The following is a 27,590-nucleotide window of genomic DNA, read 5'->3' on the forward strand; positions in this document are numbered from 1 at the left end:
TGTTGCACTCAAACCTGCATCCACCACTTCTGCTGGCAGCTCGTTCCACATTTGCACCAACCCGAGTGAAGAAGTTTCCCCTCAGGTTCCCTTTAAATATTTCACTTTTCCCCCTTAACCTATAGCCTCCAGTTGTAGTCCCAGACAATCTCAGTAGAAAAAGCCTGCTTGCATTAACCTTATCTATGCCAGGGTGAGCAGGAATTCTAAACACGTCACAATCTGACAATTGAGAGTTTTATTTTGAACGGATTCAAAGGGCTTGAGGTAGAGATGATAGGTGGGGTTGGAGAGGCTTTCTCTCTCTGGGTTACTGTACAAGGTTGTAGTCAGACTCGGTGGCGGCAGTGGTGGCCCTGGATATGGCCATGGCATGACTCTGAAAGCTCTCTGGTCCCAAAGAGAGATCCCCCAGCTCTGTGAGAGAGTGCAGGCTCTTCTGCAGCAGGTCTTCCTCCTCCTTGTCCTCCTTCTCCTCCTCTTCCTCTAGGTGAGATTCGATTGGAACCAGTGTGTCCGGCAGGAACTTGCTGAGGGGTTCACCAATGATGCCCAGCCTACAAGTGACCAGAACCAGAGTGACAAGAGGAAGACTTCCTCCTCCTCACCTCTACCTTCCCTCCTGGAGGCAGGGACTCAAGAGGTTCAGCATCCTGAGGTGGACAGATCCATACCCCTGTGAGAGCCAGCATCCTGAGGCTGAAAGGGACCCATACCCCTGTGAGAGCCAGCATCCTGAGGTGGACAGACCCATACCCCTGTAAGAGCCAGCACCCTGAAGCGGAAAGACCCATACCCCTGTGACAGCCAGCATCCTGAGGCGGAAAGGGACCCATACCCCTGTGAGAGCCAGCATCCTGAGTGGACAGACCCATACCCCTGTGAGAGCCAGCATCCTGAGGCGGAAAGACCCATACCCCTGTGAGAGCCAGCATTCTGAGGTGGAAAAGGACCCATACCCCTGTGAGAGCCAGCATCCTGAGTGGACAGACCCATACCCCTGTGACAGCCAGCATCCTGAGGCGGAAAGGGACCCATACCCCTGTGAGAGCCAGCATCCTGAGTGGACAGACCCATACCCCTGTGACAGCCAGCATCCTGAGGCGGAAAGGGACCCATATCCCTGTGAGAGCCAGCATCCTGAGTGGACAGACCCATACCCCTGTGACAGCCAGCATCCTGAGGCGGAAAGGGACCCATACCCCTGTGAGAGCCAGCATCCTGAGTGGACAGACCCATACCCCTGTGAGAGCCAGCATCCTGAGGTGGAAAGACCCATACCCCTGTGAGAGCCAGCATCCTGAGTGGACAGACCCATACCCCTGTGAGAGCCAGCATCCTGAGTGGACAGACCCATACCCCTGTGAGAGCCAGCATCCTGAGTGGACAGACCCATACCCCTGTGAGAGCCAACATCCTGAGGCGGAAAGGGACTCACAGCCTCCAGTAAGGGTCTGCACCCTGGCCCCTGGAATGGGGAGGGACCCACACACAGCACCCTGGAGAGGGAGAAGCATTCTGCCAGTGACAGCACACTGGGATGTGGAGGGCCCATAGCCCCCAATGAGGGAGGGTCAACAGTCTGGGGGTGGTGAGAGAGCTGTTCCCCCGGTGAGAGAGCATCCTGGGGAATGGAAACAGCAGTTCCCAGTGAGGGAGAGCACCATAGGGTAGGAGAGACATTCCTCCAGTGAGAGATGGGAAGAGAGCCATCTCTCAGTAAGGGACACACCCTGGGATGAACAGTAATGTACAGTGGTCAATTAACCAGCCAACACAAGGTGAAAGGGCAGGGAAATATTCAACAGGAACGTCCAGAAGGTGGAATCAGTTATGCTCTGCCAGATGGGGAAAGTTCTCCAGGTTTGGAAAGGCCTAGATAGAGTGGCTGTGGAGGGGATGTTTCTAACAGAGGGAGAGTCTAGGACCACAGGGCACAGACTCAGAATGCAAGGACATCCCTTTAAAACAGAGGTGAGGAGGAATTTCTGTAGCCAAAGGATGGTGAACCTGAGGAATTTTTTGCCATAGACAGCTGTGGTGGCCAAATCATAGGGTGTATTTGAAGGTTGATAGGCTCCTGATTAGTAAGGGTGTCAAAGGTTTCGGAGGAAAAGGTGGGATAATAAATAAATGATCAAATGGCAGAGCAGACTCGATGGGCTGAATGGCCTATCTCCGCTCCTGTGTCATAAGGAGCAGAATTAAGCCATTCTGAGGTGTGAAGGTGGGGCGTTAGTATCACATAGTTCCAGTCTGGGCGGGATAGGTTCACTGATGATGGGAGGTTAGTTGGGCGGAATGCTCCTCTGACTTACGGGTGGGTTGGGCTGGGGTCTATGTCCATGACACTGGTCCTCTCATCCTCTCGGGCGATCCTGGAGCCTGGATTCACCGGGTGTTGTCTGAAGAGGTAGATGGACTTCTCCCTGGGGCTCTGCAGCAGGGTTCGGAGCACTGGCGAGCGTTGAGTGACGATGGAGCTGATGGGTGGGCGCTTCAATAGAAACCCCCTGTGTGACAGAGAGGGGTGGGTGGGGCGAGGTTACCAGCACGTACACACACACACACACACACACACCCCCCCGAGTGTTCCTGTCATCGGAGATTCCCTTCCCACCCAACACAATCTGCCCCCACACCACACCAACTAACACAAGGCAGCAGAGGAGAAGCCTAGGGGAATATTCAATCAGCCATGGGGAGGGGGGGGGCGGGGAAGCAGCAAGATCCTGGAACACTCTAAGACAGAGCTTCACTCTGTGTCAGACCCCAGGAGTGTCCGATGGGATGATGCAGAGGGAACCTCACAAAGTACCTAACCTGGGGAGTGTGTGATGGGACAGTGTGCAGAGAGAGTCACTTTGTGCTTCATCTGGGGAGTGTGTGATGGGACAGTGCGGAGACAGAGAGTCACTCTGTGCTTCATCTGGGGAGTGTGTGATGGGACAGTGCGGAGGGACAGTCACTCTGTGCTTCATCCGGGGAGTGTGTGATGGGACAGTGTGGAGACAGAGTCACTTTGTGCTTCTTCCGGGGAGTGTGTGATGGGACAGTGCGGAGGGAGAGTCACTCTGTGCTCCATCCGGGGAGTGTGTGATGGGACAGTGCGATGGGAGAGTCACTCTGTGCTCCATCCGGGGAGTGTGTGATGGGACAGTGCGGAGGGAGAGTCACTCTGTGCTCCATCCGGGGAGTGTGTGATGGGACAGTGCGGAGGGACAGTCACTCTGTGCTCCATCCGGGGAGTGTGTGATGGGACAGTGCGGAGGGAGAGTCACTCTGTGCTTCATCCGGGGAGTGTGTGATGGGACAGTGCGGAGGCAGAGTCACTCTGTGCTTCATCCGGGGAGTGTGTGATGGGACAGTGTGGAGGGAGAGTCACTCTGTGCTCCATCCCGGGAGTGTGTGATGGGACAGTGCCGAGGGACAGTCACTCTGTGCTTCATCCGGGGAGTGTGTGATGGGACAGTGCGGAGGGACAGTCACTTTGTGCTTCATCCGGGGAGTGTGTGATGGGACAGTGTGGAGGGACAGTCACTCTGTGCTCCATCCCGGGAGTGTGCGATGGGACAGTCACTCTGTGCTTCATCCGGGGAGTGTGTGATGGGACAGTGCGGAGGGAGAGTCACTCTGTGCTTCATCCGGGGAGTGTGTGATGGGACAGTGTGGAGGGACAGTCACTCTGTGCTTCATCCGGGGAGTGTGTGATGGGACAGTGCGGAGGGACAGTCACTCTGTGCTTCATCCGGGGAGTGTGTGATGGGACAGTGCGGAGGGACAGTCACTCTGTGCTTCATCCGGGGAGTGTGTGATGGGACAGTGTGGAGGGACAGTCACTCTGTGCTTCATCCGGGGAGTGTGTGATGGGACAGTGTGTAGGGACAGTCACTCTGTGCTTCATCCGGGGAGTGTGTGATGGGACAGTGTGGAGACAGAGTCACTCTGTGCTTCATCCGGGGAGTGTGTGATGGGACAGTGCGGAGGGAACTTAAGTAGGGAAGTAGTATACCTGTACTCAGTGGGTGTCACCACCTTCAGAACAGGGGAAAAGAATCATACAGTGATGCAGCCTAACCTGTCCATGCCAGCCAGTGTACTCACCAAGCTAGTCCCATTTGCCTAACTTTGGTCATATCCCTCTACCTGTCCATATGTCTATCCAATTTATTTTAAATGTAATTATTGCAGAGGAGATGAAAGAACCTATCCCGCTACATACGGTAACATGGCTTTAATGCAACACATTACTGTGCCAGCTACAGGATCAGGGTTCACAACACGCTGGAGGAACTCAGTAGGTCGGGCAGTACCCGTGGAAAAGATCGGTCGACGTTTCGGGCCAGAACCCTTCATCCAGGACCTGCTGAGTTCCTCCAGCATGTTGTCAGTGTTGCTTTGACCCCAGCATCTGCAGATCATTTTGCATTTAGGATCAGGGTTCAATTCCTGCCACTGTTTATCAGGAGTTTGTATGTTCTTCCCGGGACCACATGGGTTTCCTCCAGGTGCTCTGGTTTCCTCAGATTCCAAAGATGTACGGGTTAGGGTTAGTAAGTTGTGGGTATACTTTGTTGGCACCAGAAGTATGGTGACACTTGCATGCTTCCCCAGTACATCCATGGACTGTGTTGGTCATTGACGCAAATGACACACCTCACTGTCTGTTTCGACGTACACGTGACAAGTAAAACTTAGCTTTTCTTTTAAAACCTGCTGAGTATTCCTGTTTTTATTCCAGCTTTTGGGAAAAGGGACACATTTGCTTTCAAATGGAAGACATCTCTGTTGTTAAACTGCCCCAGCGATACCTGTGTTCTGTCTGCATCTCCTCATCTTTCACCTTCGGTGCAGGATTGAAGATGTCAGAGCGAAGGAGTCGCCCGATCTCATCCCTGATCAGATCCATGTTTTTCCTCCCAAACGTCACCCAGGCCACGTAGATGCTGTAGGCATAGAGACACTGAAATCACAAGAGGTGGGGCAGCTCAGTGTCACCTTGGCCAGGAACACAGTACTCACGTGAGTGCTCTCACAGGCATGATTGCTTCTGGACCGCTAATCCAGGTGACAGGTTCAACATCCAGCACACAGAGAGGGGAGCTTTATGTCAGTCGAGGATGTGCATTCTGGAATGAAGGCACTGATGTGCAGAGGGTTTTTGGAGTTCAAGTTCACAGGTCCCTGAAGGCGGCATCACATGTGGATGGGATGGTAAAGGCAGCATATGGCACTCCTGTCTTCATTGGCCTGGGCTCTGAATAAAAGTCTGGATGGAAGTCACGTTGTCGCTGTATAACAGTTTAGTCTGGCCACATGGGAGTGTCGTATGCAGCTCTGGTTGCCCCATTACGGGAAGGACGTGGTGGCTTTGGACAGGGTGCAGAAGGAGTTCACCAGGATACTGCCCGGATTAGAGGGCATGTGTTACAAGGAGAAGTTGGACAAACGTATGTTGTTTTCTCCAGAAAGGTGCAGGCCGAGTAGAAACCTGATATTAGTTTATAAAATGATGAGATGCAGAGATAGAGTAGATAATCAGACTTTTTCCACAAGACTGAAATGTCAATATAAGTTCCCCTAGGGAACTCTTCTTTCTAATGAATGGTGAGAGTGGAAGTTAATTCCACAGGGAGCAGCTGAGGGGAACAGTATAGATGTATTTAAGGGGGAGATGATCAAGCACACAAGGGAGGCAAGGAACAGGAATCACAGTGATGGATATAAACATGGAAAAATGGACGGGATTTAGGATGAGCAGATTTACCAGCCTTGGTCTGATAGGACATTGATATCAATTTCCCTAACTTAAGGTTACCATTCCCCTCTGTTCCTCCCCCACCCACCTTTGTTTTCCCTTATCCCTTTGTCCCCTCTCATTCCCTTCCGACACCCCCACAACTTGCCAATCATTTATACTCTTTCTCCATGTGGTTCCCCACCTTCTTCCCTTTATTCTGTGATCCACTGTCCTCTCCTGTGAGATTCCATCTTCTTCAGCCTTTTGCCTCTTCCACCTGCCACCTCCCAGCTTCTCGTATTGTTCTCACTCACCACCCACCCACACATCTTCCCCTCGCCACCCCGCTGACCTGGGTGCCACTGTGCCACCTGCCAGTGCTACTCCCCCTTCCTCCAGCGTTTACAGTTATAATGTCACTATGGCACAGGAGGAGACTCCTTGGCCCATCTAATCCATGCTGAACTGTCATTTTGTCTTGTCCCATCAACCCGCGCTCAGACCACACCCCTCCCAAACTTCTCTTAAATGTTACAATTAAACCTGAATCCACATCTTCTGCTGGCAGCTCATTCCACACTCACACCAGCCTCTGAGTGAAGAAGTTTCCCTTCAGATTCCTATTAAATATTTCACCTTTCACTCTAGACCCATGACTACTAGTTCAATCTCACCCAATCTGAGGGGGAAAGCCTGCATCCATTCACTCTATCTATACCCCTCATCATTTTTATTCTGGCTATCACCCCTCATTCCTTTCCAATACACATAAAGGGTCTCGGTCCAAAACGTTGACTGTTCATTTCTCTCCGCAGATGCTTCCTGAGCCACTGAGTTCCTCCAGCACTTTGTGTGTTTTAACCAATCCCAACATCTGCAAAATTCCTTGTGACTCCACGCTCCGCTTTCCTTTCCTATCAGATTCCACCACCTGCAGCCCTTGCACTTATCACCTCGCAGCTTCTGACCTTATTCCCATTCTCCCTCCTCCCTTATCTGCCTACCACTCCTGCAACTGCAGTCTCTTCTGCCCCACCCCTTAGATGGCCCAGTAGCTTAGCCGTCAGTGTAAAGCTTTACAGCTGCGGTGACCCAGGTTCAATTCCCACTGCTGTCTGTAAGGAGTCAGTACGTTCTCCCCCTGACCCCGTCGGTTTCCTCCGAGTGCTCCGGTTTCCTCCCACCTTCCAAACACATGCAGTTTGAGCTAGTTTAGTAAGTTGTGGGCGTGCTATGATTGTGTCGGACACTTACCCTCAGCACAGCATCTGACTGTGTTGGTTGTTGACACAAATGACACATTTCACTCTATCTTTCGATGTACTGCACGTGATAAATAAAGCTAATCTTTAATCTTTATCCTCACTTCATCATACCGACTATCAGCTCCTCTATCTTTCAGTCCAGATGAAGGGTCACCCAATACCACGTTGGCTGTAGTTTGTCATATTGTTATTTCCACTGATGAACTTTATCCACCCCTGAACTTTGGCTCGTTAACTATGTCAGTGGTACTCACCTCAAACAGCTGCCTGTCCTTGTGTGTAGCTGACCCCATCGCCCTGTGAACACAACAAACCTGTTACTTCACTTCTGTCAAAATGAGCACAGAATGCACAGGAATGTAGGCAGCTGCAGAGAGTAGTGGGCTCTGCCCAATCCTGTACATCACAGGCACACCCCTGCCCACCATCGGTAGTATCTATGGAAAACCCTTCATCAAGAAGGCAACATCCATCATCAAAGATCCCCCACCATCCGGGTCACGCCATCTTCATGCAGCTACCATCGGGCAGAAGGAATAGAAGCCTGAAGACCCACAGCACCAGGTTCAGGAACAGCTACTTCCCTTCAACCATTTGGTTCTTGACCCAATCAACACAGCCCTAATCAGTACCTTGGTATGTCAAAGATATGGCCACTTTACCTTACAGTCTCAAGCTGAAAATGGCTAATACAATGGGGCATAATTGTAAGGTAATTGGAGGAAAGCATAGGGGGGAATGTCAGGGGTAAGTACTTTTATACAGAGAGTGGTTGGTGTGTGGAATGTAATACCAGGGATGGTGGTAGAGGCAGATATATCAGGGACATTTAAGAAACTATTAGATAGACACATGGATGAAAGAAAAATGGAGGGCCGTGTGGATTAGGTTTATCTTGGGGTACGTTAAAGGGTCAGCACAATATCGTGGGCTGTAATGTTCTACGTTCCAAGCAGTGTGCCAGGTCAGGCCCCTTGTGCTGTGAAGTCCTGCTATGTTCTGTCCCCTTGAGAACCCAAGCCATAGGGAAAGGCTGAGTAGGTTAGGACTTGATTCCCTGAAGTGTAGGAGAATGAGGAGAGACCTTTTAGAGGAATACAAAATTATGATGAGTAATGCAAGCAGGCTTTTTCCACTGAGGTTGGGTGAAAGGTGAAATATTTAAAAGGAACTTGAGGGAGAATTTCTTCACTCAGAAGGTGGGTGAGAGTGTGGAATGAGCTGCCAGAAGAAATGGTGAATGCAGGTTTCAATTTCAACATTTAAGAGAAGTTTGGATAAGTACATGGGTGGGAGGAGTATAGTCTGGGTTTTGAGTTGATGGGACTAGGCAGAATAAAAGTTAGGCACAGACTAGATGGGCCGAAGGGGCTGCTTCTGTTCTGTACCACTCCATGACTCTATGACTTGCCACTGAAAGTACCAGCCCTGGCCTTGCTGGAAAGAACCAGTGACCTTCAGAGAAACGCACTCACTTCCCGCATGCCATGTGGTGCAGATCAACCGAGTCCAAGCCCAGCAGCAGAGCGGAGTACGTCCTTGCCATGTGCCTCTGTGCCAGCTCCTTTTTAGCCTTGGTCCAACCCGCCTCCACTCTCTCGGGACTACCAGCATTTCTGCAGGGAAGCCAAACCACAACATGGTTAGCAAAGCAAAGTCAACTTTACCAGGAGGCCATTTTGGCCCATCTTGTCTCTGCCAGCCCACTGAGCAATCCTACTCTCCCAGTAACGGGGTGGCACCATAGCGTAGCAGTTAGCATTACGCTATTACAGCACCAGCGACCTGCGTTCAATTCCCACCACTGTCTGTAAGGAATTTTATGAACAGCTCCTTCCCCTTCACTATCAGGTTTCTGAATGGACCATCAACCTATGAATAATACCTCTTTTTGGAGTACTTATTTTTTATAAGTATATATTTCCTATTGTAATTTTTTATGTACTTGCTCTGTACTGTTGACACAAAATAACAAAGTTCAGGACATACGTCAGTGACAGTAAACCTGAGTCTGATTCTGAAAAATCCCTTCATAAATTTGCGTGCCTCTATTCAAACTCAACTGTCATTGGGTCTCTGATGGCCAACACATTGAGAGACAGCACTCACGTCAACAACTCTTTTGACTTGGAGTCCAGTCCAAGGGCACCCAGGAACACAGAGAAGTAATTGAGTAAGGCCATGAGGAATTCATTTAACTGCTGGGTCCTGCAAAAATGAAAGGAATGCATTTGACACAGAAGAGAATGATATTGGAAACAAATACTTAAAAATGTTAGAAAATTACAAAGCAGCTCCCTCAGAATCTGGAACATATCGATCACTTGCCCACTCAGCATTTCTCCAACACAAGGAAGTGGGGAGGAATGGGAGTGATGGGATTGCTTTGCTAGGGTAAGGCATGGAGGGATTGGTTGAATGGCCTCTGTAGGTGCTGTACATTCTCCCAGGAGAGGTAACACTGTTATAGCTTCAGCGAGCTGGGTTCAATTCCCACCACTGTCTGTAAGGAGTTTGTACATTCTCCTTGTGGTTGCATAGGTTTCCTCTGGTCAGTGAGAAGTGGGCACACTACAGTGTGTTGGTGTCAGAAGCACAGCAGCATGTAGAGGCTGTCATTGGATTGCGTTGGGCATTGACACAAACAAAACATTTCACTGTATGTTTCAATGTACATGTGACAAATAAACCTAATCTTTAAGAGCTTTAATCTTTAACAGGAGGGTATAGTTACAAGGTGAGAGAGGAAGATTTAAAAGAGACCGGTGGGGGGGGGGGGGGAAGACAATTTTTTTGTGCAGAGGATGTTGAGAATAAGACAGAACACAGAAAATTACCGGCACAGGAACAGGCTCGTCATCCCACAATGTTGTGCGGAACTAATTAAGTTAGTAATCAAATGGCCAACTAAACTAATCCACTCTGCCTACACAATGTCCATATCCTTCCATTTCCCACACATTCATGTGCCCATCTAAACATCTTTTAAATTCCCTCATGTATCTCCCTCTATCACCACACCAAGTAATACATTTCAGGCATCCACCACTCTCTGTATTAAAAAAAAATTTGCCCCTCACATCTCCTTTGAATTTACCCCCATCACCTTAAATGCATGCTATTTGGCATTAGACATTTCAACCCTGAGAAAAAGATACTGTCTGCCTACACTGTCTATGCCTCTCATAATCTTATAAATCTCTATCAGCTCTCAGCTCAGCCTCTGCCATTACGGAGAAAACAACCCAAGTTTGTCCAACCTCTCATTATAGCACATGCCCTCTAATCCAGGCAGCATCCTGGTAAACCTCTTCTGCACCCTCTCCAAAGCCTCAACATCGTTCCTACAATGGGTTGGCCTGATCTGTAAGCAATACTCCAGATGCAGCCTAACTAGAACTTTATAAAGCTGCAACATTAATTCCTGACTTTGAACACAGTGCCTCGACTAACAAAGGCAAGCATGCCATATGCCTTCTCAACCACCCTGAAAACCTGTGCAGCCATTTTCAGGGAACTATGAACCTGGACCCCGAGAACCCTCGGGGAGGGTTAAAGGGCTTGGCCTTAACAGTGTACTGTCTCTTTATATTTGACCTACCAAATTGCAACACTTCACATTTGTCCAGGTTAAACTCGATCTGTCATTTCTCTGTCCATATCTGCAACACATCTATATTGTGTTGTATTCTTTGCCAGTTTTCTACACTATCCACAACTCCACCAATTTCTGTATCATCTGCAGACTTACTAACCTACGCACCTACATTTTCATCCAGATCATTTCAAACAGCAGAGGTCCAAGTACAGGTCCCTGCAGAACACCACCAATCACAGACCTCCAGCTAGAATAAGTTCCTTCAACCACTATACCCTGTCTTCCACGGGTAAGCCAGTTCTGAATCCAAACAGCCAATTCACCATGCACTTTTATAGGGTCATAGAAAAGTACAGCACAAAAACAGGTCCTTCAGCCCATCTTGTCAGAGCCGAGCCATTTAAGTTGCTGACTTCCATCAACCTGCACCAGGACCATAGCCCTCCATACCCCTACCATCCAAATTTCTCTTAAACCTTGAAATCAAGCTCACATGCACCACATGCATAGGCAGCTCATTCCACATTCTCACAACCCTCAGAGTGAAATTGCTTCTCATATTCCTCAAACTTTTCACCCTTCACCCTTAACCTGTGACCTCTTGTTGTAGTCCCACCCAACCTCAGTGGAAAAAGCCTGTTTTGCATTTACCCTATCTGTACCCCTCATAATATTGTATTCTTCTATCAAATCTCCTCTGAATCTTATCCATTCCAAGGAATAAAGTCTTAACCTATTCAGTCTTTCCATATAACTCAGGTCAACTCAGCAAGATCCTTATCTTCTGGATCAGCATACAATCAGAGACCTGGTTAAATGCTCTACTAAAACCTATGCAGACAACATCCACAGCTCTACCTTCATCAATCACCTTCATCACCTCATCAAAAAATCTCAATCAAGTTAGTGAGACACAGTTTGCCCACACCAAGCCATGATGGTTCTCCCTAATAAGGCCATAGTTTTCCAAATGCTTATAAATCTAATCCCAAATATGGAATGAGCAGCCGGAGGACATGGTTGAAGCAATTACAATAAAGGATATCATTGGAGAAACACTTGGAGGGGTGGAGCTTAAAGGGATATGGGTCAAACACAGGAAATTGGGACGCGGTGTGGCTATCATGGGCAACAGGACTAGATGGGCCGAAGGGCCTATATCCATGCTATATTGCTCTATGGCTCTGGCCATAAGCTCAGCTCTGAGGAAGAAGACAGAACAGAAGCAAGCAGGCACGAGGGGAACACTGACCTTAACATTGGCCGAAAACGTTTCTGTGCATCCGGCAAATCATTTTCGCCCAGCAAGATGAAAGCGGCGTCTGTCAGAGGAAGAAAAGTAACGCATCACCACAGCAGAACACCCATGCTGAATTAAGAACAGAAAAAGTCAGAACCACTCGCAGCTCATACTGCACACAGTGTGGGAAAGGGCACAGAGTCGACCTTTCAGATCGCAGAACCTTCATCTGGACCAGGAAAGAGAGAAAAGAAGCGTAAAGTCACAGAGTCGTAGAGCACAGAGACAGGGCCTTCAGCCCAACCTGCACATGCTGACCAAGATGCCCACCTAAGCTAGTCCCATTTGCCTGTGTTTGGCTCTCATCCCCATAAACCTTTCCTATCCACACAAGCTTGAACAGAAGCAATTCTGCAGAGCAACAGCTACAAAATGCTGGAGGAACTCAGCAGGGCAGGCAGTATCTATGGAGGCTGAGGCCTTCATCAGGTCTGGAAAGGAAAGGGTCAGAAGCCAGAATAAGAAGGAGGGCGAGGAGGAGTACAAGCTGAAACCAGATGAGGGGGGGATTGAAGTAAGAAACTGGAAGGTGATTGGTGGAAGAGATACAGGGCCAAAGAAGGAAGCATCTTAATAGGAGAGGACAATGGACCATGGGAGAAAGGGAAGGAGGAGGGGTATAGAAGGAGATGATAGGCAGCTGAGGAGAAAACAAGGGATGACAGGGAAACCAGAACAGGGAATAGAAAAAGGAAGAAAGGGGAGTGGGAGAAATTACAAGAAGTTATAGAAATTGATGTTCATGCCATCAGGTTGGAGGCTACCCAGACGTATTATGAGGTGTTGCTTCTCCATCCTGAGTTTCGCCTCATTGTGGCTGTAGAGGGCGCCATGGACCAACCTGCTGAGTTCCTGAGGCATTTTGTGTGTGCTGAGCATAAGTACGTAGGGGTCCATGGCATAAAAAGGGTTGGGAACTCCTGCTTGAAACCTTTCCTATCTATGTAAGTGTCATTAAAATGTTGTAAATCTACCTGCCTCAACTACTTCCTCTGGCTGCTCGTTCCACACACCCAGATTCCTCTGCATGGAAAAGCTTCCCCTCAGGACCTTTTAAGTCTATCCCCTCTCACTTTAAACCCATACCCTCTAGTTTTAGACTCCCATACCTTGGGGGGAAAGACTGTCAGCTTATCTACACACCTCATGATTTTATAAAGCTATATAAATTCACCGCTCAGCCTCCTTCGCTCCAGAAAAAAACAATCCCAGCCTGTGCAGCCTCTCTCCAGTCCATATGAAGTGAGTCAACCTGAAATATTAACTGCCCATTTCCTACCACAGATGCTGCCTTTCAGGTGGGGGGGGGGGGTAAAATTTAAAGGAGATAAGTTATGAGAAAGTATTTTTTTAAAAAGCACAGCGAGTGGTGGGTGGCTGGAATGGGCTGCCAGGGGTATTGGTGGAGGCAGATGCAACAGAGGCACTCAAGAGACTTTGAAGTATACAGATGAACAAGCAGGGAATGGATTGTGAACATACAGACAGGTTTAGTTCAATTTCACATAGTGATCAGCAGAGACATTGGAGATTGAAGGGTCTGCTACTCTACTGCATTTTCTAAAAGTAGCAAAATTATGCCGTTACAGGGCATTCCCAAGAGTACATTGAACGTGGAAAGATTTTCATTGGACCTCGATACTTGTGACAATGATAGAACAATTTACCAATTTCTACAGGTGTACTGTGAAGAGGGTTCTGACTGGCTGCATCACCATCTAGTATGGAGGGCAGGGGTCTACTGCACAGGATCGAAATAAGCTGCACAAAATTGTAAAATTAGTCAGCTCCATCATGGGTACTAGCCTCTGTAGTATCCAGGACATCTTCAGGGAGCAGTGCCTCAGAGAAGTGACGTCCGTCATTAAGGACCCCCACCACCCATGACATGCTGTCTTCTCATTGCTACCATCAGGAAGGAGGTACAGAAGCCTGAAGGCACACACTCAACAATTCTGGAATAGCTTCTTCCCCTCTGCCATCCAATTTCTGATTAGACATTGGACCCATGAACAATATCTCACTTTTTTTTTGCATTACTTATTTAATTTAACTATTTATATATATTTACTGTCATTTTTTTTTCTATATTTATGTATTGCATTGTACTGCTGTCGTAAAGTTAACAAATTTCACAGCCTATGCTAGTGATATTAAACCTGATTCTGATTTATTTTAAAGCTATGATAAACTGGTTTATTATTGTCACATGTACAGTGAAAAACTTGTCTTGCATACTATTTATCAATTCATTACAACAGCGAACTGATGTAGTACAAGATAAAACAATAACAGAATGCAGAATAAAGTGTTACAGTTACAGTTACAGAAAAGTGCAACACAGGTAGATAATAAGGTGCAGGATCAAAAGAACCATCTAAGTTTGTATAATCGTGCAGGAATTTATATGAAAAAATGCAGACTGGAGTGAAAATGTAACTTATACAAGAAACTCTCAACATAGAACATAGAGGCCCGTTAGCTCATTATGTTCCAGCCCAGTAGAGGCCTTTCAACCCATTATGTTGCACCAGCCATTTATGTCATTGATGATTAACCAAACTCTGAAAACTCACACTCATTCCGCAATTACACTTTATTTACTTGTGCTCAAGAAGAACACAATGGCCCCTCCCACCACACAGTTCCGAAGTTTGAACAGAGAAATATCCTTTAAAAATGTTATTAACCAGCTGTTACAGAAATGACCATTTGGTAAACTGTGTATGCTTAAACTCTTTATTTGTAAGATCAATAGCCATTCACAATGCAGAAACTAAAAGTCAATAGAAACTATAAGTTAACAACCAATGATATTTGAAGTTAATAAAGTAATTGTCCATTAGTAAAATGTGTGTGGTTTGCATCCTTCTGTTACATCTTTATCTTGTCTCTGTATGCCAAATGGCTCTGTCCCCTGCTGTGCAAAGGGAAGCTATGTTCGTGCCTGGTTGGTTAGACACTATCTGCACTTAACCCTTGCCTTGCAACAACTTCCACGTTTAACCTGTTCCCAGATCAAACAAACCCTTCTCTCCCACAAATCATCAATTTGCCTATCTAAGTGTCCCCAATGTATCTGTCTCGGCCACCAGCCCTGGCAGTACATTCCATACACTTCATGATGGGGGACGAATAAGCATTGAGGCCCTTGGAGTTGTTCAGAAGTTTAAAGAAAGAGGCATCTAATTTTACAACTCGGGAACTCTTCTGCTGTTTCAGGGGAGGCTCCGGGACAGGTAGAATAGTTCCCTCTGAACAGTGGTCATTTACCTACTGGGGAGATATCAATAAGATTGAAAGAGTACAGCGAAAATTTACAAAGATGTTGCTAGAACTTTAGGACTTGAGTTATAGGGAAGGGTTGAATAGGTTAGGATTTTGTTCCCTAGAGTGTAAGAAAATGAGGGGGATTTGATAGAGGTATACAAAATAACGTATAGTTAGGGTCAATACAAACTGCAAGCAAGCTTTTATCAGTTGACGTTGGGTGAGAGTAGAACTAAAGACTATAGGTTAAAAGTAAAAGACCATAAGATATAGGAGCAGAATCAGGCCATTTGGACCATCAAGTCTGCTCCACCATTTCATCATGGCTGATCCATTTTCCCTCTCAGCCCAATCTCCTGCCTTTCCCCCGCCCATATCCCTTCATGCCCTGACCAGTCAAGAATCTATTAACCTCTACTTCAAACATACATAAAAACTTAGCCACCGCAGCTGCCTGTGGCAACGAATTCTACAGATTCACTACTCTCTGGCTAACAAAAGGTGAAATATTTAAGGGGAACCGGAGAGAGAGGTTCTTCACTCAGAGTGTGGAATTGGCTGCCAGTGGAGTGGTGCATGCCAGTTCAATTTCAACATTTGAGAGAAGTTTGAGTAAGTACATGATGGGAGGGGTATGGAGGGCAGTGGTTCAGGTGCAGGTCAAATGGACTAGGCAGAATAGTTGTTCAACATGGATAAGATGGGCTGAAGGGCCTGTTGCCGTACTGTAGTGCTCTCTGACTCAATGACTCACTTTTGACATCCTCAAGAGTCACAAATTGGTTCTGGCGAAGCTCCAGTTTATGGGATTCTGACAGCTTGGCCAGGTTCTGTCCGACGCTTCCCGACTTGGTCATTATGGAAAAACTGCGTCTGGAAATACCATACTTCGATCTGTATGTGAAACAAAGCACAGTTCTGTATATCACAAATACAAGACATCCTGCAGATGCTGTAAACTTTGAGCAACTTATATAAAATGCTGGGGGAACTCAGCAGATCAGGCAGTGTTTATGGAGAGGAGTAAACAATCGACATTTCAGGCCAAGAACATTCATCAGGACCGGAAAGGAAGGGGGCAGAAGGCAGAAAAAGAAGATGGAGGGGCGGGAGGAATACAAGCTGGCAAGTGATAAGTGAGACCAGGCGAGGGGAAGATGGGTGAGTGGGGGAAAGGGATATGAAGTGAGAAGCTGGGAGGTGATAGATGGAAGAGCTGAAGGGCTGAAGAAGAAGGAATCTGAATGGAGAGAAGAGTGGTCCATTGGAGAAAGGGAAGGAGGAGAGAAACCAGAGGGAACTGATTGGCAGTTTATGAAAAGGGGTGAGAGGAGAACAAGAATGGAGACAGAAGTTGGAGGGGGAGAAATTACAAGAAGCTGGAGAAATAAATGATCGTGCTATTAACTTGGAGACTACTCAGACAGAATATGAGATGTTGCTCCTCCAACCACAGTGGCTTCATCATGGGAGTAGGGAAGGCCATGGACCAACATGTTGGAATGGGAATGGGAAGTATAATTGAAATGGGTGGCCACCAGGAAACCCTGTCTGTCGTCGCAGATGGAGTAAGGTTCTGTCCAGGTCAGTTGTTCCTCACTTTCACATTCAAAGACGGAGAAACAACTCCTCTCTGTAGCTTCATCTGAAGGGCTGTGTCTTCCAACAGTGCAGAGTCTGTCTTGCTTGAACTAAGAGCTGACACCTCCTGATGGCCTTTGTTCCAATGTGTGATGACAGGAACTAGGTGAGGCAGTGGGGAGATGGGCAGAAGGACCCAGGTGGTGGTGGGAAAGGGGTGGAGAGGGGGAAATCTCAAGGCTGGCAGGCAGAGTCTCATGGACAGGGACTGAGAGGTAGGAAGAATTTTCTTCTGTCAGAGTGTTATGGGATCGCACTTTTGATGAAGTGTGTTCAGAGCCAACTGCAGGCACAAGAGATGCTGCAGATGCTGGAAATCCAAAGCGACACACACAAAATGCTGAAGGAACATCGGCAAGTCAGGCAGCATCTATGGAGGGAAATGGGGAGTTGATGTTTCTGTCTAAACCCTTCTTGCTGCCTGACTGGCAATGTGTTGCCACAGGTTCTGGTATCTTGTGCCTCCACCTCTTCGTTCCATTGTGATGTACACCCACTTTAAAAAGGCTTTCCTCCTCAATAACGCAGTCCAGATGAAGAGTCTCGACCCAAAACATCAACTGCTCCTGTCCCTCCACAGATGCTGCCCGACCCACTGAGTCACTCCAGCTTTTTGTCCGATGTTCAGAGCTACGCCTGATGTTAACTCGGGGTGGCACGGTGACAGAGCGACAAATGTAACTCAGTTTTTTACCTAATTATTTTTTTATCATATATTTCATTGTACTGCTGCCGTAAACAAATTTCATGACATATACCAGTGATATTAAATCTGATTTCAATTCTATCATAATGCTATTACAGCACCAGTGATTTGGGTTCAATTCCCACCATTGTCTGTAAGGTGTTCATGCATTCTCCTCGTGACTCCGTGGGCTTCCTCCAGGTACTGTACTCTGGTTTCCTCACACATTTTACTGACATATGGGATAGTAAGGGTGAGTAAATTGTAGACATGTTATTTTAGTGCCAGAAGTCTAGCGCCACTTGTGGGCTGCCCAGCACATTCTTCAACTGTGTTGACCATTGGTGCAAGCAACAAATTTCAGTGTATGTTTCAACGTACATGTGAGAAATAAAGGTTATCTTTATCGTTAACTTGGAGTGGTTGGTACCGGCAGGACAGTGGGCAGACACAGATGGAGAGTGGATCAGCAGAATTTCCCCGAGGCTTTGCTCTGCAATTTCCTCGATCTCACTCACTTTTCCAGAGCTTCGTTCACCGGGTCCAGGATGGCTCGAACTCTGGCAAGTGACTTCTTTCCTTTGCTTTCTGCTGTCGAATGCAAGCTGAAGGGAAAATCAGAAGAAGTGTTAAGAGTGAAAGGGGGAGGTGGGAGATGCCTAGAGACTGGAGTTCCAACTCTTATGGTGTGATGTGTATAGTGTTATCACCCCAGTACATCCCTCCCCACCATTGGTAGTATCTACAGGACGCACTGCTCAAGAAGGACCACATGGGCAATGCTCCCTTCTCACTGCTGCCATCAGGAAGAAGGTACAGAAGCCTCAGGACCCACACTATTAGGTTCAGGAACAGTTATTACCTCTCAACAGTTAAGCTCTTGAACCAGTGGGGATAACTTCACTTGCCTCTTTCCCGAACTGTTCCTACAACCTATTGACTTACTTCCAAAGACTCTTCATCTTACATTCTCCACATGGCTTGTTTTTTCTTTCTTTTGTGTGACTTTTTGTACGGTTTACGTATCTTAAACATTGGTCGTTTGCCCTTCCTGTTGGATGTGGTCTTTCATTGATTCTATTGTGTTCCTCGGATTTACTGTGAATGCCAGCAAGAAAATGGATCTCAAGGTTGTATATGGTGACATGTATGTACTTTGATAACAAAGTTACCTTGAACTTTGAACATCCATCATCAAAGAATCCCACCACCCAGGCCATGCCATCTTTTCACTGCTACCATTGGGCAGGAGGTACAGAAGCCTGAAGTCCCACAGCACCAGGTTCAGAACAACCATTTGGTTTAACCATTTGTCTCTTGAACCATCCAGCACTACCCTAACCACTATAGCTTAGCAATGCCATGACCACCTTGACCACATTGAACTAAAATGGACTGTGTTTTTAAAATTCTAATTGTATTCCTTCTAAAATTCCACATAATTTATGTTTATGTTTTTCTTGTGAATGTTCCTTATCTGATGCTCTGTGCCTGTGATGCTGCTGTCAGTAAGATTTTCATTGCACCTGTGCACAAATGAACTTGGGTATATGAAAACGAGCTCGACTTTGACAATGTATATTTATTACAGAGTCACATAGAGAGATACAGCACGGAAACGGATCCTTCAGCTCATCCAGTCCTACTCCTTTTACGTGAACACATTTTATTCTCCCCACATTTCCATCAACACCGGTCAGATTTTACCACCCACCTCGACACTGGTGGCAATTTATATTAGCCGATCCTCACTTCTTTGGGCTGTGGGAGTAAACCCACACAGTCACAGGGAGAACGTGCAAACAGACAGCTCCCGAGGTTAGGGTCGAAGCTGCAACTGTGAGGAAGCAGCTTGGCACCGTGTTGCCCATGTGAGGTATAAAATCTCTCTAAACTGCTTCTAATGCTTTAACATCCTCCTAACAACAAGATACCTCATAGCATCTATTGGCTTGGTTTATTATTACTGTCACATGTACCAAGGTACAGTGAAAAGCTTGTATCACACACTCCATACAACTCAGATCATTACACAGTGCATTGAGGTAGAACAAGAAGAAACAATAACAGAGTGCAGAATAAAGTGTAACAGTTAGAGAGAAAGTGCAGTGAAGGGAAACAATAAGGTGCAAGGTCTGGAGAGGATGTTTCCAATAGTGGGAGAGTCAAGAACCACAGGCACTGCCTCAGAAAACAAAGACATTAGAACAGAGATAAGGAGGAATTTTTTTAGCCAGAGGGTGGTGAATCTGTGGAATTCATTGCCACAGACAGCTGCGAAGGCCAAGTTACTGGGTACATTTGAAAGTGGAGGTTAAAAGGTTATTAATTAGCAAAGGTGTCAAAGGTTATAGGGAGAAGAAAAGAGAATGGGGTCAAGTGGGGCAATTATTCAGTGCATTGAGGTAGAAAAAGTTAAAACAATAACAAAGTAGATTAAGGCATAACGGCTACCAAAAATGACCATTTCAGGTAAATGATCAAGTGCAAGATCATAACAAGGTAGATTGTGAGGCAAAGAGTTCATTCCCATTGTGACAGCTCAGTCCATGGCTTCCTCTATTGCCATGATGAGGCCACTCTGACTGATGGAGCAGCACTTCACACTCCACCTGTGTAGTCTCCAACCTGATGACATGAAGATGACATCAATTTTTCTAACCAGGTAAATTCTCTGCTGCCCCCTTCTCTTTTTTCCAATTCCCCATTATGGCTCCCTTCTCACTCCTCTTCTCCTCACTTGATAATACCTTCCTCTGGTTCCCTCCTCCTTCCCTTTTTCCCATGTTCCATTCCCCTCTCCTATCAGATTCCTTCTTTAGCTCTTTACCGCTCCCACCTATCACCTCCCAGCTTCTTACTTCATCACCCCTCCTCAACCCACCAACCCCCCTCACCTGTTCTCACCTATCACCTGTCATCTTGTACTCCTCCCTCTCCCCACCACCTTCTTAATCTGATTTCTTCTCCCTCTTCCTTTTCAGTCACGATGAAGGGTTTTGGCCTGAAACTTTGACTATTTACTCCTTTCCATAGATGCCGCCTGACCTGTTGAGTTCCTTCAATATTTTGTATGTCATATGTTAACTCTTTTATTCCTAGGATCATCCTCCAAAACTCCTCATACAATACTTCAGGACACAACCTACAAGTGCATATATATAAACATTTCGTGGGCCTGTTTCAGTTCTGCTCAATGTTCCCCAAAACACTGGCTGAGAGGTGGAGGTCTAGCGATGAAAAATCTGAAATCTGGGGACCCGTTGTCCGCTAGTCCAGGGTCGATTGGAAGTCTGGAGGTCGATGCCCCATGTCTGAAGTCTGGAGACTGGGGATTGGGGATTGCAAGTCTGTCCGTATGTGTCGATGTGTGTGGGAGGGAGGAAAGAGGCTTGTTTTGCTGTTGTAATTTTGTTCCTTGTTGTGTTCTGTTTTGTTGCTGTGTTCTATGTTAATATGGATACATTGGGGCATTTAAGAAACTCTTAAATATGCACAAGAATGATAGAAAAATGGAGGGTTATGAAAGAGGGATGAGTTAGGTTGATCTTGGAAAAGGTTAATAGGTTGGTACAACATTGTGGACCGAAGTGCCTGTATTGTGTGTTCTACGCTCTTGTGTCAAACATTGTGGGCATTCTATGTTGGCACCTGAATGTGTGGTGACACTTGTGGGCTGCTCCCAGTGTTAGTTGTAAACACAATGACACATTTCACTGTAAGTTTTAATGTACACATGATAAATGAATGTGAATGTAAATCTGAATCTGAAAGGGTTAACTCACGTACCTGACCAGCTCGAGCCTGTTTGTGCCCTCCTTCCAGATCCACTGGGCGGGAAGAGCTGCAAACAGCTGCAGAGCAATGGAATTCCAGAAATAAATCCAGGATATATCAGAGTGTGAGATTCATTATTGAATGGCTTATTCAATCACAGAACATTCAAAAATACCCCCTACAGATCATTTAAGACACAGGAGCAGAATTAGGCCATTCAGCCCAGAGTCTCTTCTGCCCTTCCATCATGATGTGAATGGTTCTCCCATCTCCTTCATGCTGCAATTCCATTCCCATGCTTTCACTTACACCAAAGCAACATGTCCAATACATTATGAAATCCATATATGGAGTGGTACAGTACTAGGTTTGTTCTTGTCACTTGTACTGAGTTACAATGAAATTTGCATACCATTCATACAGATCATTTCATCACATCAGTGCATCAAGGTAGCACAGAGGAAAAGTAATACAGTAACAGAATACAGTCTCATAGCAGAATAAATTTATTGTACAAAATATACAACAGCAGGATAAGAGCTGTCCTTGAACCTGGCAATGCATATTTTCAAGGTTTTGTATCTTCTGCTCAAGGGAACGACTTGGCCTGCACAGTTGCCTGTGGCAAGAAATTCCACAGATTCACCACTCTCAGGCTAAAGAAATTCCTCCCTTTCAAGTTCTTCTCCACAGTGCATGACCGTACACTTCCTGACACTGTATTTTATCTGCCATTTCTTTGTCCATTCTCCTAATCTGTCTAAGTCCTTCTGTAGCCTCTCTCATCATCATCAACGGATGCTATGCCCAGTTTGAGCTTGACTGCCATGGCCCACACACTCCTGTTTTGGGTCAAGTGGATCAATTCATTGGTATCCATTTCCAGTTCTCTGGCTGCTGTTTCCATCATCATTTGTCTTTGTCTTCCTCTTGCTTTCTTCCCTTCAATCTTTCCTATAATTACCGTGCATTCTAACTCCTCTTTCCTAATCAGGTCCAATTAAGTTACGTTGCCTTTTCATGATCTCAAACATTCTCCTTTTGCATTTGCTCTGTTCATGATATCCTCGTTACATATTCGTTTTGTCCATGATATTCTTTGCATCCTCCTCAAAAACCACATCTCTGCTGCTACAATTTGTTTCCTCATGTTACTAGATATTGTCCAACATTCTGAGCCATATAACATAACTGGATAAAGGTAACATTTCAGTACTCTGAGGTGGGTTGTCATGCCTAGTTTAGTATTGGTCAGTATACTCTTCATTCCCGTAAAGGTGTCTTTTGCCATCCCTATTCTTCTTTTCATGTCCAAGTCACACCTGCCATCTGATGTCACCCAGCTTCCAAAGTAGCAAAAGTTCTGTACTTGTTTTATGTCTTCCCTGTTTATTCTCAGCCTGCAGATAGGATTCTCTCTTTTTGGATATCACCATATATTCTGTCTTTTTGCAATTGATAGATAGACCCAGATAGACCCATTTTTGCACTTTCTTCAACAATTATATCAATTCAGTTTTGTAGTTCTTCCTCCGTACTTGCAATTATTTAAGCCTCTCTACTTCCTCAAAAATACCTCCACTTATCTTCTCATTGTCTGCAAACTGTGCAACAAAACCACCAATTCCATCACCCAGATCATTGACCTATAACATAAAAAGAATCAGTCCCAACACAGACCCCTGTGGAACACCACTAGTCACTGGCAGCCAAGCAGAAAAGACTCAATTTATTCCCAGTCTTTGTCTCTTGCCAATCAGCCACTGCGTTATCCAGCTAGAATCTTTCCTGTAATACCACGGACTTGTAGCTTGTTAAGCAGCCTCATGTGTGGCACCTTATCAAAGGTTTTCTGAAAATCCAAGTACACAACACCAACCTATTCTCCTTTGTCTATCCTGCTTGTTATTTCTTCAAAGAATTCCAACAGATTTGTCGGCAAGATTTTCCTTTAAGAAAACCATGCTGCCTACAGCCTATTTTATCATGTGCCTCCAGGTATCCTGAGACTTCATCCTTTATAATCGACTCCAACATCTTCCCAACCACTGAGGTCTGAGTAACTAGCCTATAGTTTTTCTTCCTCTGCCTCTCTCCCTTCCTGAAGAGTGGAGTAACATTTGCAATTTTCCAGTCTTCCAGAACCATTCCAGAATCTAGTGATTTTTGAAAGATCATTGCTAATGCCTCCACAATCTCTTCAGCTACCACTTTCAGAACCCTGAGGTGTAGACCATCTGGTCCAGGTGACTTATCTACCTTCAGACCTTTCAGTTTCCCAAGAACCTTCTCTCTAGTTATGGTAACTTCACACACTTTATGACCCCTGACACCTGGAAATTCCAGCATACTGCTAGTGTCTTTCACAGTGAAGACTGATGCAAAATACTTATTCAGTTCATCTGCCATTTCATTGTCCCCATTACTACACCTCCAGCTTAGTTTTCCAGTGGTCCAATATCCACTCTCACCTCTTTTTTATACTTTATGTATCTGAATAAACTTTTGGTGTCCTCTTTAATTTTATTGGCTAGCTTGCCAATATTCCATCTTTGTATTCCATCTTTACCTTCTTAATGACTTTTTAGTTGCCTTCTGTTAGTTTTTAAAAGCTTCCTAACCCTCTAACTTTCCATTAATTTCTGCGCACTTTCTCTCTCTCTCTCTATCTATATAAATATATATGCTTTCTCTTTGGCTTTTATGTTGGCCTTGACTTCTTTTGTTAGCCATAGTTGTGTCATCTAGCCTTTAGAATACTTCTTCCTGTTTGGAATGTATATATCCTGTGCCTTCCAAATTGCTTCCAGAAATTCCAGCCATTGCTGCTCTGCCGTCATCTCTACCAGTGTTCTTTTCCAATCAGTTCTGGCCAACTCCTCTCTCTGTTTTTCCCTTTACTCCATAGCTTCTTTTCAAATTTCTGGCTGAATTCAATCATATTATGATCACTTTCCCCAAGGGTTCTTTTACTTTGAATTCCCTAATCAGTTCTGGTTCATTGCACAACACCCAATCTAGAATAGCTGATCCCCTAGGAGGCTCAACCACGAGCTGCTCTAAAATGCCATCTCATAGGCACTCTAGAAATTTCCCCTCTTGGAATCCAGCACCAACCTGATTTTCCCAATCCACCTTCAATATGAAGTCTCCCACGACTATCGTAACATTGCCTTTTTGGCAATGCATTTTCTGTCTCCTGTTATAATTTGTAGACCACACCCTTAGTACTGTTTGGGGGTCTGTATACAATCCCATTTTTTTAACCCTTGCAGTTCCTTAGCTCTATCCACAATGATACAGTGCCTTCTGGCCCTATGTCACCTCTTTCTAATGATTTGATTTCTTTTTTTTTAACCAACTCAGCAATGCCACCCCCTCTGCCTTCCTGCCTGACCTTTCGATGCAATGTGTATCCTTGGACATTAAGCTCACAGCTATAATGTTCTTTCAGCCATGATTCAGTGATGCCTACAACATCATACCTGCCAATCTGTAACTGTGCTACCATTCATCTACCTTATTCCATATACTGTACACATTCAAATAGAACACCTTCAATCCTGTATTCACCTTTTTCAATTTTGTTCACCTTTTACATTGCATTTCATCCTGTTGACTGCAATTTTGCCCTATCAACAGCCTCTCCCCACTACACACTGCCTCTGTTTGTAAACCAGCAACCTCATCTTCAGCACTATTATCCGCCTTTCCTACGATACTTCTTACATTGAAATAAACGCATATCAGGACACTATGCACACCATGTTCAGCCTTTTGATTCCTAACTCTGTCTGAGGTCCTGCCAACATCTGCCTTCACAACCTCTCCGCGAACTATTCTGACACTCTGGTTCCCATCCCCTGCAACTCTAGTTTAAACCCCACTGTGCAGCATTAACAAACCTTCCTGCTAGGATACGAGGCCCCCTCCAGTTCAGTTGTAAACTGTCCCTTCTGTACAGGTCCCACCTTCCCTGGAAGAGAGCCCAATGATCCATAAATCTTATGCTCTCCCTCCTACACCAACTCCTTCACCACGTATTAAACTGTATAACCTTCCTAGTTCTGGCCTTACTAGCAAGTGGCATGGGTAGCAATCCTGAGATCACAACCACAGAGGTCCTGCCCTTTAACTTAGCACCTAACTCCCTATGCAGAACCTCGTCACTCACCCTCCCATGTCATTGGACCATGACCTCTGGCTGTTCACCCTCCCACTTAAGAATGCTGAAGACTCGATCCAAGATATCCCAGACCCTGGCATCCGGGAGGAGACATCTTGTTCTCGCCCACAAAACCTCCTGTCCATTCTCCTAATTAACAAATCTCCTATCACCATAGTGTGCCTCTTCTCCCCCCTCCTTTCTAAGTCACAGAGGCAGAATCAGTGCCAGAGACCTGACCACTATGACTTTCCTCTGTTAGCTCAACCCACACCCGCTTCCCCAACAGTAGCAAAGTGATTCCCCTCAACAACAGGCGTAAGGCCAAAAGAGTACTCTGCACTGGCTCCTTAACCCCTTTCCCCTTCCTATCATTCACCCAGTTTCCTGTATCCTGCACCTTGGGCGTAACTACCTCTCTATATGTCCTACCTACACGCCCTCAGCTTCTTGAATGATCCAGAGTTCATCCAGTTCCAGCTCCAACTCCTTAACGCGGACTGTTAGATGCTGCAGCTGGATGCACTTCTCGCACTTGTAGTTGTCAGGGACACTGGGAGGTCTCCCTGCCTTCCCACATCCAGGAAGAGGAGCATTCCACTATCCTGCCTGGCATCTCTACTGTCCTAACTGCAGAGATACAGAGAAGGGAAGGGAAAAAATGTGAGCTTTTCTTTTCTTTTGCTTTCTCTAACTGAAGCCTTGAAGAGCTAAAGCCTCCGAATCATCACTCTGATTCTGTCCACTCAAACAATGGCCTTTAATTTGCTCTTGTTAATGGCAAATGCAGAATGGTCACTGGTCAATGTTTGAATTACTCTTGCACCTTATTGTCTGCCTGCACTACACTTTCCCTGTAACTCTAGCACTCTATTCTGCACTGTTACTGTCTTTTGTTTTTATTAACTCGATATACAGTACTTAAGCATGGAATGATCTGCCTGGAAGGTGTGCAAGCAAAAGCTGTTTGGTACATGTGAGAATAATATACCAATTAGGAAAAGCTTCTTCCCCTCCACCATCATAATTCTGGATGGTCCATGATCACCATCACACTACTTTGTTCACTTTTTGCACTACTCATTTACTTTTAATATTTCTTATTCTAATTTATATTAATTGCATATATTGTTCCATATGGCTGCCACAAAACAGCAAATTTGACGGCATATGTAAAATTTTAATAAAACCGTTTCTAATTCTACAACCAATAAAAGTTGAGGGGTTGAGGGTTGTTTTGGGCAAAACTTTATAATTAGTAATTACATTTATGATTACTGTAGGCTAATGGTTAAGGATTACTTGGGGTTGATTTTAACGCTATATCGTGTAAATGGTTAAGGTTCGTTTTAGAGTTAGGGTTGAATGACTGTTTCCGGATGTGTTGGTTTTAGGACAGCGATCGTGAAAAAGGATCTGGAGTCGGTCGGTGACCCCAGGTGGAGACGGTTACCGGACACTGCTGAGAGGGGAGAGACCCGGATACCCCATCCTCCCTCTCCCTTCCGGGGATCTCACCTGCTCCAAACTGAGATAACCATCCATCATCAGGAATGCGATCACCCTGCTAATGGTCTCCCGGCAACCGTTCCACACTGCAACAAGTACAAACGGCAGCAGCGGAAGTAACCAATAGCAGTCAAGATCCTCGATTGGTGTTCCACCCAGAGGTAGTATCCAATGGGTGCAAACATTTCCACCTATGGTCCCACCCATTGGAAGAGTACCCAATAGGAGTCAGGTACCGATCGTTAGAGCTTTACGGGGGTGGGAGAGTAACCAATAGGCACTAAATATCTCCAATGCGAGCCGAGCATCCCTTTCCACGGGGGCAATGAATTGTGGAGAAAGTAAACTTCCCTTTGGTCATCAGATTATTTAAAGGGTCCACGGACCCATGAGCGCTACCTCGCTATTCCTCATTTGCACCATTTATTGTAACTTGTAGTAATTTTTATGTATTGTACTGTAAACGACACCCCTCCCTCTTACATTCCTCCTTAAATTATGCCCCTCGCATTAGTCATTTCTGCCCTGAGTAAAAGTCTCTGGCTATCCCTTTATCATCTTGTACACCTACATCAAGTCACTTCTCATCCTCCTTCGCTCCAAAGTTAAAATAATCTTAACGAATAAGGACTTATTAAGA

The 27,590-nt window shown here is 45.9% G+C and overlaps 1 protein-coding gene across 1 annotated transcript; it reads right to left on the reverse strand.

The window, feature by feature from the left end:
• Positions 1–229: 229 nt before the first annotated feature.
• LOC134345236 (protein phosphatase 1 regulatory subunit 36) lies at positions 230–27,050 on the reverse strand. The gene is made up of 11 exons (XM_063045576.1): positions 26,960–27,050; positions 21,289–21,353; positions 18,018–18,104; positions 15,928–16,067; positions 11,856–11,925; positions 9,115–9,213; positions 8,481–8,621; positions 7,260–7,302; positions 4,812–4,963; positions 2,319–2,513; positions 230–557 (listed from the first exon to the last, which is right to left on the reverse strand). Exons 1-11 carry the CDS (start codon positions 26,987–26,989, stop codon positions 311–313), a joined length of 1,269 nt encoding a protein of 422 aa, XP_062901646.1. The 5' UTR covers positions 26,990–27,050; the 3' UTR covers positions 230–310.
• Between the last annotated feature and the right edge of the window lie 540 nt (positions 27,051–27,590).

The sequence above is a fragment of the Mobula hypostoma genome, chromosome 1, assembly GCF_963921235.1.
Source record: "Mobula hypostoma chromosome 1, sMobHyp1.1, whole genome shotgun sequence".
NCBI lineage: Eukaryota > Metazoa > Chordata > Chondrichthyes > Myliobatiformes > Myliobatidae > Mobula > Mobula hypostoma.

Coding starts and splice junctions, on each gene's coding strand:
- LOC134345236 (XM_063045576.1), bottom strand. CDS start 26,989: ATGATGGATGGTTATCTCAGTTTGGAGCAG. Junction 21,354..26,959: donor GTTATCTCAGTTTGGAGCAG/GTGAGATCCCCG, acceptor ATTGCTCTGCAG/CTGTTTGCAGCTCTTCCCGC. Junction 9,214..11,855: donor CGTTTTCGGCCAATGTTAAG/GTCAGTGTTCCC, acceptor TCATTTTTGCAG/GACCCAGCAGTTAAATGAAT.